The following is a 16,247-nucleotide window of genomic DNA, read 5'->3' as shown; positions in this document are numbered from 1 at the left end:
TTAGAGAAGTAAGAGGTCCCCAATGGCACTTCGTGACAATTTAGGTGATTACTGCCCTGCCCTTTAGGGTCAAAGGAGAAAGACAAGATCAAGTAGCCACAAAGATGAAATCAATCCCTGTCAGGGTGGGTCAGGCATTAGGAGGTTTTAAATACTGTTAAAAGCTTGCATTTAATCATAAAGCCATCAGCCAAGTGTTTTATAACCACTGCAGCTATCCAGTTTCTGGTGCTCAGTGTGGAAAAACTTTTATTAACAAATGCTGCTATGAACCAACCAAAAATGAAGTTCAGCTATATTTTCCCTGATATTCAGCCACACTCATACAGACACATGTAGAAGAAAGATCTGCTGTCCCACCATGAGCAAAACTGCTTTAACATCAAACATAGGTAACCCAAACAATGTCAAGCAGTGTGACCTGTGTTGCTCATATGGATGGACTGATCCACTGGAGGCACTGGGGTTTTACCACATGACTCTGAAAATTACTAAATAAATCACACACAGACATTGCAGGAAGTATGACCCAGTCTATCCAAAAGCACAAAATGCCTAATTTCTGGAGTAGGATCATTATGCAGAGACTTACATGTGCTATCACATTTTTCTTGGAGCCAACTGCAATAGTGAGAAGGAAGCTGGAAGGAATAGCATTGCACAGCCTACTTTATAAAAACAGAATTGGTTTTCTCCAAAATACTGGGACAAATTTGCATTCCACCACTGAGGCAAATCTACCAAATTTGAGCTGAAGAGCCCCTTTAAATACCCCCACCCCAACAGCTGGCAGAGTTGTTAGTGCAGCCATTTGGCCAATCCCTGCTTTCCACCCTGAGCACAGCAAGGTAGCCAGAAAGAGAAGGAACTGATCTCTCTACATCAGAGACTTCAAATCCCCAATCAGACCATCTGGACTTTAAGCTGAAAGATTTGACCCTTGCAGACACCTTCCCTGAACACAAAAACTCTTCCCCACGTGAGCTCAGCCTGTCCAGCACCGTGGTGCTTGTCCCTCTGCCACCTTCCTCCTCCACCACAGCAGTGGTGTCACCCTACCTGGAGCCCATCCTGTAAGCATCAATACTGCTTATGGCAAGTGGTCTTTCCCTTTCAACATTTGCAATTAATTTTCATGAATATTCTCAAGTGCCACACAAAAACGTGACACTAAAAAAGCATTAGATCCTTCCTGTGCCATCCCCTGATTAGCTTTTTCTCATCGTCAGGAGATTTATGAATTTAATCTCCATTTTATAGAACTTATCACTTTTAACAACTAGAGGAAAATGCTAAATTGTTTTTATTGCTGCTAGATGTTCAAAGACATGATGCTGTATATTGCCATTTACATTTCACATTAAAAGTGAAATATGTTGAGAATGTGCAAGTATTTGTTTTAATTTGACCCATCTGTTAAATGAAAAACAAAGAGGACTTCTAAATCACAATATTTAAATTCAGCGATTTGTAAACAATTTATATGTTCATTTCTTCTGGGTTAAAACTGCCCTAAAGCATCACTATTATGAAATCTCCAAATTAAATTGCTTTGCAGGCCAGAGTTTCTTTCTCCTCAGTTTATTAATTTATTCCCAAAGCCAAGTAAATTAGCAAGACTCGTATTAAAGTCTTACCACTGAAATAATTTGGGGGAATTTGTGGAAGTATCTACTGCCTCCAAAAAGCTGAGAGTACGGAGGAAGTGTCAGATACTGGTGGCAAATTCCCTCATGATAAAGGGCAAACTAGTTGCTTTCATTTAGCTTTCCAGTATTCCTGCAAGCAGCACATCTGCCTATTCCATGCTAGGCCATCACCAAGGAAGAACAATAATCAAGAAGGGGAAAAAAAAGTCATGGCAATTTACCTTCCCCCCTCAACCTAGCCAGGATTTGGATCTTAGACTGGGCTTTAATGTAGCTGTGGTAATGGTAACTTACAACGGGTTGCAGAGGCACAGACATTTAAGGAACCCACAAGTAACACTTCAAGAGCAGATCTGTTTTTCTGCTTTGTGCAACAGGTATATTTAGCTACACTGCTGTGCCTCTACCCCAGAAATCAGTACTATCAAGTGGAATGAGGATACTGAGAGCCTTTCAGTCACCCACATACAGGGCCTCTTGCCCTAGACTAACAGACTCCTTGTGAAAGGAGATGATTTCTTCATTAGATGTACACTCTGAGCATGAGGAAGGGCTCTGTACAGCCTGGAGTGTCACGTCTCCCATTTGAAGCCCTTGTCACGCTCTCTGCTGGTGGAGTGTGCAGCTCCACCCTGTCCCAAACCCAAGTCATATGCCTTGTCTGAATGACAGGTTTTCACCATGCTCTCACACAGCTGCAGCAGGAAAGGGGCTGGCTGCACCCTGGGCTCCTTACCCTGCATTCATGTCCTAGCCATAGACCATGGCAAAAGCAGGACTAGAGGAGGAATCAGAGAATCCTCAGAAAGCAAAAATAATTTAAAAAGAGGAATAAAATAATAAAAGAGATAATCTACCTAAAGTTGCAGAAGTGGACAGACCCACAAGTTTCAATTCCCTCTCTTCAATATCAATCAGAGCACTAAAAAGCAATGCACAAGTACTGGGTCTACTGCATATTCTTACACTAGGTGGTTCATTTATTATATTCAGTATCATATTAAGCAACCCAACAAAACAGGAACTAGTAGTAATGCAGCCAGGGCATGATTAAGGGCACCTCTAAGAACATCAACAAATGTGGAGACTGGAGACTACATGGATCACAGCCCAGAAAGATTCCGAGTTGGCGAAATGACAGCTTGATTAGTTTTTGTCTGACAAATGTGGCAACAGAGATCAGAATCAAACATAATTTCGAGGTTACAGGCCTTCAAATAAAACCAGAGAAAAAAATTCAAAGAGGGCAACCAAATATCAAATAAACTCTCCAGCCCAGCTTCTCTGATGCTCAGATGCAACACAGTCATAACTACTGAGGTTAAATAAGAACTCTCCAAGGAGCATCCTGAATCAACAGGGAAATGCCTTCAGAGAGGGACAAGCTTCAGATCTTGCAAGACAGGCTTCCTTCCCATCAGGAGCCTTACTAAGTATGCTCATATTTGTAATTTATTGGGAAAACATGCAAGTAGAGCTACTTTATATCCAGGCAACCGTTGCCTATTGCTACCCCAAAGGTCAAGCTGCAACAGGCTATCACCCATACTGCTGCACATAGGCATGCAGGATAATCAGACAACAGAAATAGCAAACAGTGAATGGATTTTTCCCTCTTTTTCCCTCCCACCTGTTCTAATGACAAAAAGAGTGTGTCAAAAACATAGAGAGACATCAGGTTTTTTAAAATGTATGCTCGCAACCAGAAGTATTGCCTATCCCTCATTTTGTACTGGTCTCCAACCATACATTCCCCATTTGGAGGAACTTGGTGAGATAAAATGGAGGCTTCTGGGCTTCATTCCCATGTGGAAAGGGGGCAGAGGACAGAGGGGAGGCAGAGTAGGACAGGGTTCTTACCCAGGAAAAAAATGATCTGTCTCCTGGAGCTCTTGCCCTCTGAGCTCTCACTTTTTCTTAGATACTTCTGGTGCTTTTGTCCTCCCTTCACTGCCACAGTTCCTTCCTTGTGGATCATCAGGGCTTTCATCATGCTATGGCACATGAAGGTGACAGATCCCAGCACTATGATGTACACAGCAAAGGCACTGAAGACGCTGGCTTGAAAGAGAGGAAACTTGGAAGAGAGGCTGGTACAGATGGTCATGTTGTACTTCAGCTCAGGTATGAGGTGCCTGGGAGTAGGTCTGACACAGGCCGTCGTACTTTGGTAGCCCTCGACGATTTCCAGGGGATATTCTGTGCCCATGGCAAAGAGCAGGGGCAGAGCCACCAAGACAGATGTCCCCCAGACAAAGGCGATGAGCAGCTTCACCGTGCGGGGTCCAGAGAGAGACTTGAACTTGAAGGGGTGGCAGATAGCGATGTACCTCTCAAAGCTGAGGGTGGCAACGTGCAGCACAGTGGCATAACTGCAGGCTTCAAAGAGGAAGTAGTAGAGCTTGCAGGCAATGTTGCCATTGGGGGTAGAAAAGGGGCTCCAGATGGCACTGAAGAACTCCACGGGCATGCCCAGCAGGATGACCAGCAGGTCAGAGCAGGCCAGGCTCACCATGTGGTCGGTGACCTCCTTCTGCAAGTAGCCCTTCTTCTGCAGGATCCTGGTGGCCTTGATGGTGATGCTGTTGCCCAAGATGCCCGCAACAAAGATGCAGATGTAGACCAAGGCCGAAGTGATCTTGATCCACAGAGCCACCTCAAACTCCTGAACATGGCTGTGGTCAATGAGCTGAGAGCAGTCTGAAGTGGATGTCTGTCCTGCCATGAGCAGCCCCTGGCAGGGAGGAGGAACAAAGTGCCCTCCTGCCTTCTCTGATGTTCAAATTCACAGCAAACAGGTTCTTTCTCGCTTTGCCCCTCTCACGGAGACGCACATGTCCGAGCAGTCAGGTATAATGTGTGTCACCTGGCCACACCTGTGGGGTTTGTTAGCAACCCTCTGAGTCAGTAAGTCGAACGGGAAAGTGTTTCAGCTCTTACCTATCTTTATGGCAAACACCTCTTCCTCCTTTTGGATTTTCCTCCTCCTTTCTCTATGGACTGAAGCTTTCCTGTTTTCCAGCCCTTCACAGTATGAACTGCTCTGCTTTCAGCGCTTGCTTCTTCCTCTGCAAGCAAAGCAGCTTTTGGTCCCCGCCCCAGGAGGAAGTCTGTGTGGTTACAGCTACTCGGTTAACCATTAACTTAAATCTTGGCTATCCCTAGTTCCCTAGTCACTGGCAGAACAGCGGGCTTAGAGGAAAAAAAAAAAAAAGGGTGAGCCACCCACGTCTGAAATTCACTTCCTGTAGCAGGAGGTGCTTCACAAGGATGAAAAGAGGTGTTTCACCTAAAGCTGTTGGTTTGGTGGGGTCAGGCTGAATGTGTGAATGGACACATGCTAAAGAGAAAGTTATCTCCTCGTGAGTTTAACATTAACTGGGCTTCAGACTCCATTACTACGTGTGCTAATGCCACAAGCTTCACTACTTTACATTTCCTTTTATCAAGACCTCGGCGTCTGCAGCAGCAGTGTTGGTTATGTACAGCCATGGACTGATTTACATCAACAGGACATTCTGGTTTTCAGTTGCTGTTGCTGAACTGGTAGCTTCTTAAAATAACTGGCTAGACTCCGAAGAGCCTTCTCAGAAGTTATGAAGTAAGCTGAACTCTAGATTTAGACACATCAATTGTTTCCCTTCAAATTTCCGTCTTCTCATGTTAGATAAGAGCAATAATGAAGTCAGTAACCCAGTCATGCTCATGCTTTCAAATAATCTGGAGTAGCAGGGGATGAAAATGTACTTCCCCCTACTGTGTCTCACCCCAAGGGGAACGAATTTGACACGCTCTTTAGTTTTAGTTTCAAACCATAGCACTGAAGGCTCCCAAGGTAACCCCTGGAAACATTTAATTAGAGGGTGTGTATATGGATTAGGAAACCTTTAAATTACAATGCAAAATGGCCATACAGCTTTTGCAGCTATAATAGAGAGAGGCCCAGTACTGTGATCTGCTCCAATACCAAATCTAAGAACAGTGGGTTCACAAAGTGATTTTTATTAACTAGACAAGCTCATGTGACACTTGCAGCTCATGATAAAAGAGAAACATTAGGAAGTTGTTGTTAAGCAGTCTCCTCACATTCAGTGGTTATCACTGTACCTCAGCAGCCCAAGTATATAATGAACAAAAGATGCCCAAACCAGGATAATCAGCACCTGTTTCTATGCATTATTTATGTATTTCTGTTTCAGAAAAATCACCTCAAACCTTGCACAACTTCAAGCTGTGTAGTGCCAGTCATATTTCCTTATGTTTGATAATTCACATTTGTTCTGCTCAGACAAGCTTTCTATTATTACCCCATTTCTTTCACTTAATTTTACTTTATAAAAGAGTGAACAAAGATTACATATGCATGACTGAATTGTGGAAATGAAGCTAATTAAAATTTGCTGCTTACCATCAAAAGGGAAAAGTGAGAGAGAGAGAGCAAAAGAGAGAGAAGGCCCAATAGGATTAGATCTCCCCCTTTTTTCCACACCAATTATAAAATGCAGAACACAATTTTGCATTTTCAATATTATCTTTAGAACATACACAAAGTTTATTAACTTTCTAATAAAGAGCTGGTGCCACAAAGGGGATAGGAAGGAAAGAGACAATTGTGGATGCTCATAGACTGAGACCATTAAATATAAAAAAATATTACATAGGTTACTGAACTAGATAAACCAGGAGTGGATATTCCAGAGATAGGTATAAAATCCCTATCATGGGTGATTATAAAAAAATCTATCTTCTTGGAGGAAGACATTTCTGACAACTAAATGTGATCTTTGTGGCATGGAGGTTGAGAGATCATAATCTTTACCCTGATGGACATGATACCAGTTTATAAACATATGATTTGTGTCACAGTCTCATTTTAGGGATTTCCTTAAGTTTTCCTTGATACCTCGTAACAGTAAATACCGTGAGTTAATTTTTGTGTTGTTGCCTTTCCCTTAGCAGTTTCAAAAGTGAACTGTGGCCTCTGTAGTTGCACCTGGGAGAGCACTCCAGGGAGTTCCTCCTGACCCAATTTGTTGCAATTGCACACCACGACTTCAGCTGCCAGCACTGAAGAGGAGGCAAGAGCATTAAGGGTAGAAATCACCATATTTCTTTCTAAAATCAGCACACACGGATGCTGCACACTGCCAATCACTTGTCAGCATCCTTGGTAAGCAAACAGAGCCTCCTGAAGATGCAGATCACATGGGCACAGGGTGCAGCTGGCTCTGTGTGCCACTTGCTCGGCCAGTCATGTCCACCCGAACGCCTGCGGTGGTGCAGTTGTTGGGAAGAGATGACGAGTGGTGGGAGCCAGAGGAACACTGAGATGGAGCAGATTGTTGTTACTGTAGTATATAAGGTGATTTTTCACCTTCAGAGATAATAAAGCTGCTGTGATCAACCGCCCCAGTTTGTTATCCGAGTGTACAAGGTTTCCTGAAGGGTGCTTTGCTTTCTTGCCTGGTCCTTGGATAGCACTCTGGTGAAAGGCCTTTTGGGGGCAGAAGAAAGCAGAGCTTTATCATCCATCCTTTAGGCCACTGCATGAAGCTCACCTTCTGCCCCTTGTGTAGCACACCATCTAGCAACTCGCAGTGCCCGGGGACCAGGCTGGGTTGAGGCACTCAGTCCTTGGCCAGCTGCTGTCTCATTAAAAGCCAGGTCCCCCAAACTCCTGATGAGGTTGGTCCCCCAAAACTGGTAGTTAGCACAAGTTGTATTCCAATGAATCTTGGAAAAGCAAACTCATTTGACAGATGCCATTGCATTTCGGTAAATGGATTGTAGATTAACCTTTTCCGGTGTGTGGGGGGATCATTCTGCTCCCGCCTTACAAATGCCCTTTCTTCCCCAGCTGTGCAGCGCCAGCACGTAGGTTGGCTCGGGGTGCCCAATCTGCAGAATCACTCTGTGGTTATTTCTCAATTACCATACAGCATGGATGCCAGGGTGCTCTGATAGGCAGACTGGCACTGCCACACTTGCGTTATCACTGCAGAATTATCTCTCGATAGCTGTGTTGTGAATATGCAAATCCACCTTAATTGGCTACGCTAATCACACTGCTCTGACTGGTTTCTGTTCTCAAACTGTTCAGGCTACTTGACAGGAACAAAGAAAATATCTCAGTTTCTTGCTTCTCTTAGCTTAAAAACTCTAAAACCTAAATGAAAAAGGAGAGCTATCTCAAAAGCGAAGAAAATGAGGCTGTGAAAAGGATTAACTTTTTTTTTTCAGATAAAAACACATTGACTTTTTTTTTCTTGGCAGTCTTTACCATTCTCCATCTCAACAAACCTCTTGTCCCTAGAATAGCTGTGATACCTTTGTCTTGCCAATATTTGTTTAGACAAAGCGAATCCTGGGCTTGTTCAATTCTCTTTGAAACACGAGGTAAACAAAATGAGATTGCTGTTCTGCAGAGGCAGCTACCCTGATCTCCACAGGCAGAGGGGAAAGTGCAGTGGGAATAAAAGGAAGAAGCAACACAGACAAAAGTGAAGTGTCCAAATGATTTTAAATGTTTTAAGAAATCGATTTGCCTGAGACAGCTCATGTTGGCTTTTAAAATTATTTTTCATTAAAAATTTAAATAATTAAAGACTGCAGTCAACTCCAGGTTTCTTTCTGTTTTCTGGAATCTAACAAGCCTCTTCTTTACTGTTAAGATCCATTTGTATTCTTCTGGTGAGTTATTCTTGAATTATATTTTTCTTCTATGGAAGATTATGATGATAGTTAATAACATAAATAAGTACAAGTTGTTTGTGAAGTTTTTATCTTCTTAATTTCCCTAAGAGTTTGGTTTTGGGCAAAACAGTCTAAGAACCATCGTGCTGTTAACTGCTTGGCTCACTTTCTTCTGGCAACCCGAGAGACTGGGTTATGCAATCTGGGCAGTGGGTCTGCTGTGTAACCTGAGTATCCATAATGAATTCTAATGGAATTAGATTACCTCTTCAAAGGTGGCATAGGGAAAGCTGCCATCTTTTATTCAGCAGTGTGCAGTGCTACCTGCTGTAATGCATCCTCTTGGAATATCATGTTGTGCATGCTTGCTTATTTGGAGGTAGAGAAGGGATTTCAAATGTGCTTCCAGGATACACAGTGAAAAAGATCTCTGCTCCAAATCATTCCGTCTAAATAAATAGATCAAAGCACTTCACTACTTCCAGTGTATTTTACAAATTGGAAAGCAACATGAGAAGAAACTGGGGACAGTGAGACTAAATGGTTTATCCAAGATACAGAAAAATCTGTGCAACACATAAGCCTCCTCATCAGTACACTGGATTCCTGCTAACTTCCTCACACAACCTGCAGCAAGCAGACTGCCGAGCAATAAATGCATTTACACAGCTCTTCTCTGGTTGCTCTGGTGCTTTTAACTGATGTTAATTCATAAAAATTAAAACCCATTTACAGAACCAAAACACATAATTATTGTACATAGTCATATCTGGAGGTGTTGAACAATACACCACCTGCTGTCTGATCACCTTGGTAAATTAAACGCATTAAAGCTCCTCAAAGCCTTCACTCAATTGCAGCTCTGTCTGAAGTAAACTAGGAGGTGTGTGGATTGCTGTGATTAGATGGGAGTGCACTTTGACTGATAAGGAAGTGAAACGGTTAATTTTCCACTCTTGGAGTAAGGAAAGAGATGCACTTATCTGTCCCCTGACACTGCAGCAGGTGTGAGGAGGCCAAGTAGAGGCCACTAACTATGGCCACAAATGGAGAGAAGCTGACTAGACAGGCTGGGAAACGCAAGTAAAGCAAGTCTTATCCTGAAATGAGATGGTCCTTTTTGCATCCTTTAGGAATGAGGCACCAAAGGAAATGAGTTTATTTTTATCCCATGCCTGACAAAGGAGTTGTAACCAAAATTAACACATACACTAAGCCCAAGTCTCAATAGTCACAAATTGACTGTATTGAACACATATCCTGAAATACCCACCAGACTCCCCTTTGTCTGAAGCACATTGGCAACAAAGCACAACATTTGGTTCAAGAAATCACTACTGTGAACCTTGGGACACAATCCTCAGCACACTGAATCAAATATCATTTTTCTCTGCGTAACTTCTGGGCTGCCACCTTATCCAAATAGATGTTAATGGCTGCAAAATACAATTCAAAGCTCCTGTTTAAGAGCATACTCAGTTCCTTATGCCATATTTTAAAGCTGTCTTGTAAAACTCTTCTATGCAATGTACTTTTTAACAGAGGCTCACAGTTTTGGACCTGTTATGCTACTGCCCTAGAAAAAACTTGAGATTTCTTTGTCTGAATGCAGCTAATTGCTTAAAGTGACAAGATAGAAAAAGCTTCTGTAAAAATGCATCTCAGAACCTTATTTCTCCATAATTTTTGTTAAAAATCTGCAAGGTCAAAAATCTCTGGAAATGGCTGTCGTATGCAGGTACCAAAACACTGCAGTTTAGAGCTCATGTTTTTTTTTCTTTTGCTGATGAACCAACTGTGAATCTTCTAAAAAAATGTTGATGGTTCAATTCTGGTCTCCTGAAAGATTTTTTATAGAAATATTAAGCTTTACTATTGGAAGGAAAAGCAAAAATTATCTCCTTGTTTCCTTCTTGTGCTTGCCATCTCATCACCATCAGGACTTGCACTCATGTGCCCAGTTGAGCTATTACAAAACCATTTTGCCTCTCTTCAAAACTCATTTGATGGGATTTAGCCCAAAGTAAGCTAATGACAGCTTTTTGACCTGCTTCTAAGGAGTCCTAGCAGCATGTCACCACAGCAAGGGCACTTCTGTCACCCTGTTCTTTCTCATTTACAATACACACATGATGCCAAGATTCAAAATATCTGACTTCTCACTTTAAGGAACTTCTATTTTACCATTATATAGTTCACTCCCTCGCAGAAACTTCAACAAATTCAATTTTAAATAGCTTGTAAGAAAAAAGGTGGAGTGCTTTACCCTTTGCTGCAGTCTGGGCTACAACAGGTAGCAACACCTACCTCTGGGTAGAGCAGGACAATTAACATTACACAGTTATTTATTGTATAGAAGATGCCACATCTGGGTTTCTAAGTAAAACATGTACATTCAGGGATAAAATCTGGCCAGAATGCAGGGCTCCACTTCTTGTTCTCAGGGAAAACACTAAATGAGTTTCAGAGGTTTTGGCTCCAGGATATGCCATAACCATAGGCTCTGTGAAGCACTGAACCTTCAGTCACTGTGCAGCTGAACCACCGTGCTCCAGTTGCTGACCCAAGTTGTTCTCATTCCTGCTGTCCTCATATCACCAGGGCAGGTGTTCTGTGCTGCTCCATGCTGCTCTGTTTCTCCATGCCCAGCACACAGCACCCAGAAAGATCTGGAGGACAATCTGGGCGGGAATGATTTAGTTGCAACCTTGCTCCAGGTGTGCTGCAAACCGTCTTGAGCTACCAGCAGCACACAGGGTCTGAGGCAAAGTCCCGTGCACACCAGTCACAGAAAGAACAATGCCATGTGGGCAAGGAGGGAAGCGAGCCTGGAGAGCCTTGAATCAGAGCCTGAGGAGAGAGGAGATGGCAGGAAGAAAACCCTGGCTGAGACATGACAAGGAGTAAAGCCTCTCAAAAGGCTAAGTGCCTCAAGTCAGGGCCCTGTGGGCACAGTGTGGGCTCAGCTCTGTGTGCCTCCTACCCTCCTGTTACCATGGGCAGTGCATTTCTTCTGTGCCAGTGGCTGACTTCCCCACCAGCTCGGGATTTACTCATGGGAGGATTGCATTTTTTCTTTCGTTTTAGCTGTCATTGAAATGCAGAGGCAAATATTAACAGTGTAATGGGACTATTTGGCAATTTAGTACTATATTGATAAATGTAAGTCAAGCAAGGAAAATGTAAAACAAACAAATGTGAAAGCGAGCTGATCTAAATTTAGAGCATACACTTTAACGTTTGCATTGCTTGTGATGCTTATTTCTGATGGCCCTGCACAGTGTGTGGGGGGAGGAGGGTTTCCTCATTTGTTTTGGGCATGCACTTATGCTTACTTTATCTGTGTGACTTCCTTTGTTTCTGAAATTCTTCTACTAAACAGTGACATAGGAAGTGGCTGGTCACTGTCCTGTGGATACAAATCCTGAAACTGAACAGAGAAATAAATAGGAAATGGATCCCAAAATGTTTTTTTCCCCATTGGTGCTTTCACCTGTGTTTATGTGGTACCATATTCTGTCCAAGTGGTTGTTTAAGTACAACAGGACTACCTATCAGTACATACATTGACCAATAAATTGCTACAACTTCATATACCAAGTAAGTAGAGCTCTTCTGTTTTGGAAAAATACAGCAACTCCTTTGTCTGTAGAGAACCAACTGCTTTTATATAATTTTTGAAGCATGAATTATATAAAGTGCATGTGAAAATATTTTAGTTATCTCTTTTTTATCTTTTCTCTCTGAATCTCTAATTCTCTCCTCCTCATTCCCACCCCTTTTGACAATAGTTTCTGTCTTTGTTCCACAGCATACTATGCCTGCTAAGAAAACACATGCTTTAAACAGCTGGAAATGACAACCTGCTGCCACAAGGCCTGCTCTGACATCTAACACTGTCACCCCAGGATTGCCTGCTGGCAGGGAAGATCCTCCTCAGTGGAACCAAGTCCTGATTGATGCCATCCTAAAGAAGACATGTAAAACATTCCTCCTGCCCCAGGAATATCACTTTCTCTCTGTTGACAAAAGGAGCTCCTAGCAAAAATACAGTGTGGAGACAACACATAAAGGGATGTGAGACAAATCCAATCTTTGTATATAGATCAGCTGATATATCCCACCTGTTTTGTGAATGTTACTTTGATTGCCCAACTGTTGGGTGCCTTTTCTTCGTTATTGTAGCTTCCAGTCTTAACTTTTCTTTGACTCAAGAGCTATAGGAAGAATCACTGCATGCAGAAACCAGCTAGCAATACAGACTGCTCAAGTCATTACTTTTACAGGACATCCCTTCAGATGAATAAAAGACTTGGATCTAGGCTAAAGGAAATAACTCTTCGAGGATGGATTTGCCTGGTTTGCTCCTAAACAAACATTTGATAAGGAGTAGAAATTATCTGGAGTAACTATCCTAGAAACACAGTCTTTCCAGATACTACCCAGAAAGAAGGAACTGACATTTATAAAAACACAAAGTCTTAACTCAGACTTGTGTACTACCTACAGCAAGAAAAGGCTCTCTGGGAAAAAAAAGAGACCTGGAACTACAGAACATCAATCAAAATCCTAAAAGGATGATAAGTTGGGAAGGTCTCCTAGAAAATGTTTTGTGTGTTTTTAAAAGTTTAGAGTTGGTCTTGGATTTTGTCTACATGTGAGCTAAGTTTAAAAATGCATTTGCAAACCCTCTGTGAGATTTGTACAGGACACTGCAGGTGAATGACTGGCTCAGGGACTCTGCTGCTGCTCTGCAGCTCTGGAGGCTGTGCAGGACTTAGAACAGACCCCCCTCCAATTTCCACACCCATCTCCAAAATAAATTCTTGGTAGAGGATCTGTACCCAAGAACATGCTTAGAGAGACAGAGCAGTGCAGTTTAATGAGCATCCTCCTCTCCTAGGTGGGGTTTATGTACACACAGTTTGGTAAAGGAAAGGAAATAAGAAATGAGCAAATCAAGAGACAGGCTTGAGGTTTGGTGGGTGCCAAAGGATAACAGTTTTCTTCCATTTAGACCAGGCTCAACAGACTCGCAGTGAGAGACTCCTGCATACTAAGGTTTTTCTCTCTCCTCTTTTAGTCCTGAAATAGCAAAGTCTCATACTACCAACACAGAGGTCAGAGATTGAGAAAGCCCCAAACTGAATACTGCTCCTCTGGAAGTTATATAGTGCTGTCATAAAAACAGATGTCAGTATTAAATGTAAGTACTTTACATCTTTAACACCACTATGTGGTGAATCCAGAGAGACGGAGCTGAGGAAGCACTAAATATGGTCAAAACTGCCACTTCTTTTTGTTAACTGAAAATACAAGCTATTTTATTTGCTCACTTTGCTGTTATTGACAGAGATGATTTGCCTCCCACGCTGAAACATTTCGGAATACAGTATCACGCCTGTACCCTTACTGTGACTGTGCTGTGTAAAGCACCATTGTTTCATTCCCACTTTGATTGTAGCATTGCTCATGGAGACTGCTTTTTCCAGGCGTTGTATCTCTTACTTCTGAGCTGTGAGAAATGACAGATCCAGCTTCTCAAACTGAGGGGAGGCACATCCTTCCCAGGGAACTTGGGATGTGCCCCTGAGAAATGCTCCTCTCTGCAATCCCTACAGAAATGTAGGAAGCAAATCGTATGCGCAGAGAGATTTCTCTTTCTCCCTAAGCAGGTGGCCATAGTGCTCTTCCCCCTTTCTCCTGCACAAGGTGGCAATGTTTAGCTCATTAGAGAGGTTGTCAAAAGTCCAGATGGATAATTTCTGAATATTCTAACCTTCCAAAATATTTTCAAGTATTCTAACCTTTGGGAAACAAGTTAGTATGGATTTCTACAAATATACAAGCTCTGGCAAGTCATTGCTCTTTTTTCCAGTCATAGGCTTTTTGAGACCATTTACACCTCTACTATGTTACAAATTGCTCAATAATTGTTTTTGACAGGTTAAACTGCTAGTGAGTATAAAAGAAAATAATCCCAAGATAGTGAGCTGAACAGTTCAGTGATTCTCTAACACATTATGCTACTGGAAAGCCTTAAGGAGCTCAAGAGACAGGAATCCCACAGACCAAGGCTAGATATAACATAGGTTAAAAACCCAAATTACTCCCTAACCTTATAGCACCCATAGGAAACCAAAACTCTTCTGCAGAATTTTAAATTTGCAACATTAATAAAATAACTGTATTAGAATGCCATGATTTGTGTTACTAGTCCATGGAAACACTTTAATTCCTTTTTATCTCCTATGAGATCCTTCCCATAAGGATTTCTCTAAATTATACCTCCTGTCCTTCAGTGTTGTGGATTAATAATGCTTCACTAATGAGGATTAAATAGCTCAAGAATTCTGTGATGTGTGCAAACAGCAACACTGTAAGGCAAGATTTGTATTCAGAACCAAGAACTTTGTTCAATTTTCAAAGACCTGGAATTATGCTGCAGAACTTCTCTAGGCAAAATTTGACTGCCTTCAATGAAAGCTCTGCTTTTTCATTTGTGGGTTTATTACATTGAAAATCAGAAGTGAACAGGTTACTCAAATCCCATGACAATCACCTGGTCCCTCTGCAGCATGTACATTAGCTTCTGTTTGGCTAACATATCTGTGCCCTTCTTAACCTGGAGACCTCAAAAGATGAAGGCATCATCATTTCTTTTTGTAGTTCCTTGAAAATGTGAGTACAGTTTCTTGTTTCTGCTTGTTTGATTTCTACCTCCAGATGCTAATCCTTGTGACTCTAATTTAGGTTAAACAGCTCTTGAAAAAGGACTTATAGTCTATCCCAGTCACCTATGTATTGTCACCTATGTGTGATCTTCCTGATTATTTTTTCCTTATAAAGAGATGCTGACTCTGGCCCTCTAGTAATATTTGTTTTTCTACATGGAACCCAGCTTTTTATATCTTTCAAGTCACATCAAAAAGCATTACTGCGTTTAGTCTCACCAGGATGGTACACCTGGGAGGTGCCTTCTCAGTCCTATCAGCTGTTTCTCAGCTAATGCTTCTTTCAAACTCATCCTCCTGCTTTCTGCTACAGTATCACATTGGTGGGTTGTATTGGATTAATCTCCTAAAACATCTTTAAAGTTGCTGTTTTCCAGGGAATTCTCCCTTCTGCAGAAGTATCCTTTTTAGCTTGTCTATTTGTTGCATTTTATGCATGGACTCAGATGATCAGATATTCCATGGAGCAAACCAGGATGCCCTACCCTCATGCTCCCCCACTGCCCCAGGCTTTAATCCACGTATTTGCAGCTGGATCATTGATGAAAATGTCCAGTAGTTTCAGATGTTGTTTGAAATACATGCAATTTTTTCTGATTCCCAGAGGGGATGCCTGGCTCCAGCCCTTGATTAGCCCTAGCTGATCAGTCTATCTGCCACATTTTGTTTAATGTTCCCCGAACCAACCTCCCTAGAGCACTTTAAGAGTTCTGTAATAATTGCCAGTGATATCTCATTTTTGAGATCTGTTAGCTCATTTTTAATGCATGTTTCACTGAAGCCGCAGAAGGCAAAATTTTTCATCTGAATATAAGGAAAATATTATCAAAATCCACACCACTGCCATTATCAACACATTCATAATCTCATTCAAAATCGGTTTTGCTGCATCAGCTATATTTTTCAGAAAAACTGTGCTGATTAGCATTTATTACATTTCTGTCCCTTGAATCTCTATAATTTAAGTCCCTTATTAACTTTTCCATTATTTTGCCCAGGACTGACATAAGATTAAGAGTATAGTTTCTTACCCACATCAAGTTTTTTAAGTCTTCAGAAAATGTTATTAGATTAGCTATTTTACCCCACATGTCATGATTTTGAAAAAGAATCACAAGGCCAGAGGTGCCCTTTTAAATAGCCTCTTTTCAGATTTGTAGAGTCTGCTGAT

The 16,247-nt window shown here is 41.9% G+C and overlaps 1 protein-coding gene across 1 annotated transcript; it reads right to left on the bottom strand.

Annotated features, from left to right (window-relative positions):
• Nucleotides 1-826: 826 nt before the first annotated feature.
• On the bottom strand, nucleotides 827-4,726 carry GPR39 (G protein-coupled receptor 39). Its single transcript, XM_064661551.1, has one exon. It carries the CDS (start codon nucleotides 4,372-4,374, stop codon nucleotides 3,448-3,450), a length of 927 nt encoding a protein of 308 aa, XP_064517621.1. The 5' UTR covers nucleotides 4,375-4,726; the 3' UTR covers nucleotides 827-3,447.
• Nucleotides 4,727-16,247: the final 11,521 nt, after the last annotated feature.

Source organism: Pseudopipra pipra, chromosome 7, assembly GCF_036250125.1.
Source record: "Pseudopipra pipra isolate bDixPip1 chromosome 7, bDixPip1.hap1, whole genome shotgun sequence".
Classification (NCBI taxonomy): Eukaryota; Metazoa; Chordata; class Aves; order Passeriformes; family Pipridae; genus Pseudopipra; species Pseudopipra pipra.
The sequence above is the reverse complement of the archived record's forward strand: the minus strand, read 5'-3'. Positions and strand labels throughout refer to the sequence as shown.

Coding starts and splice junctions, on each gene's coding strand:
- GPR39 (XM_064661551.1), bottom strand. CDS start 4,374: ATGGCAGGACAGACATCCACTTCAGACTGCTCTCAGCTCATTGACCAC.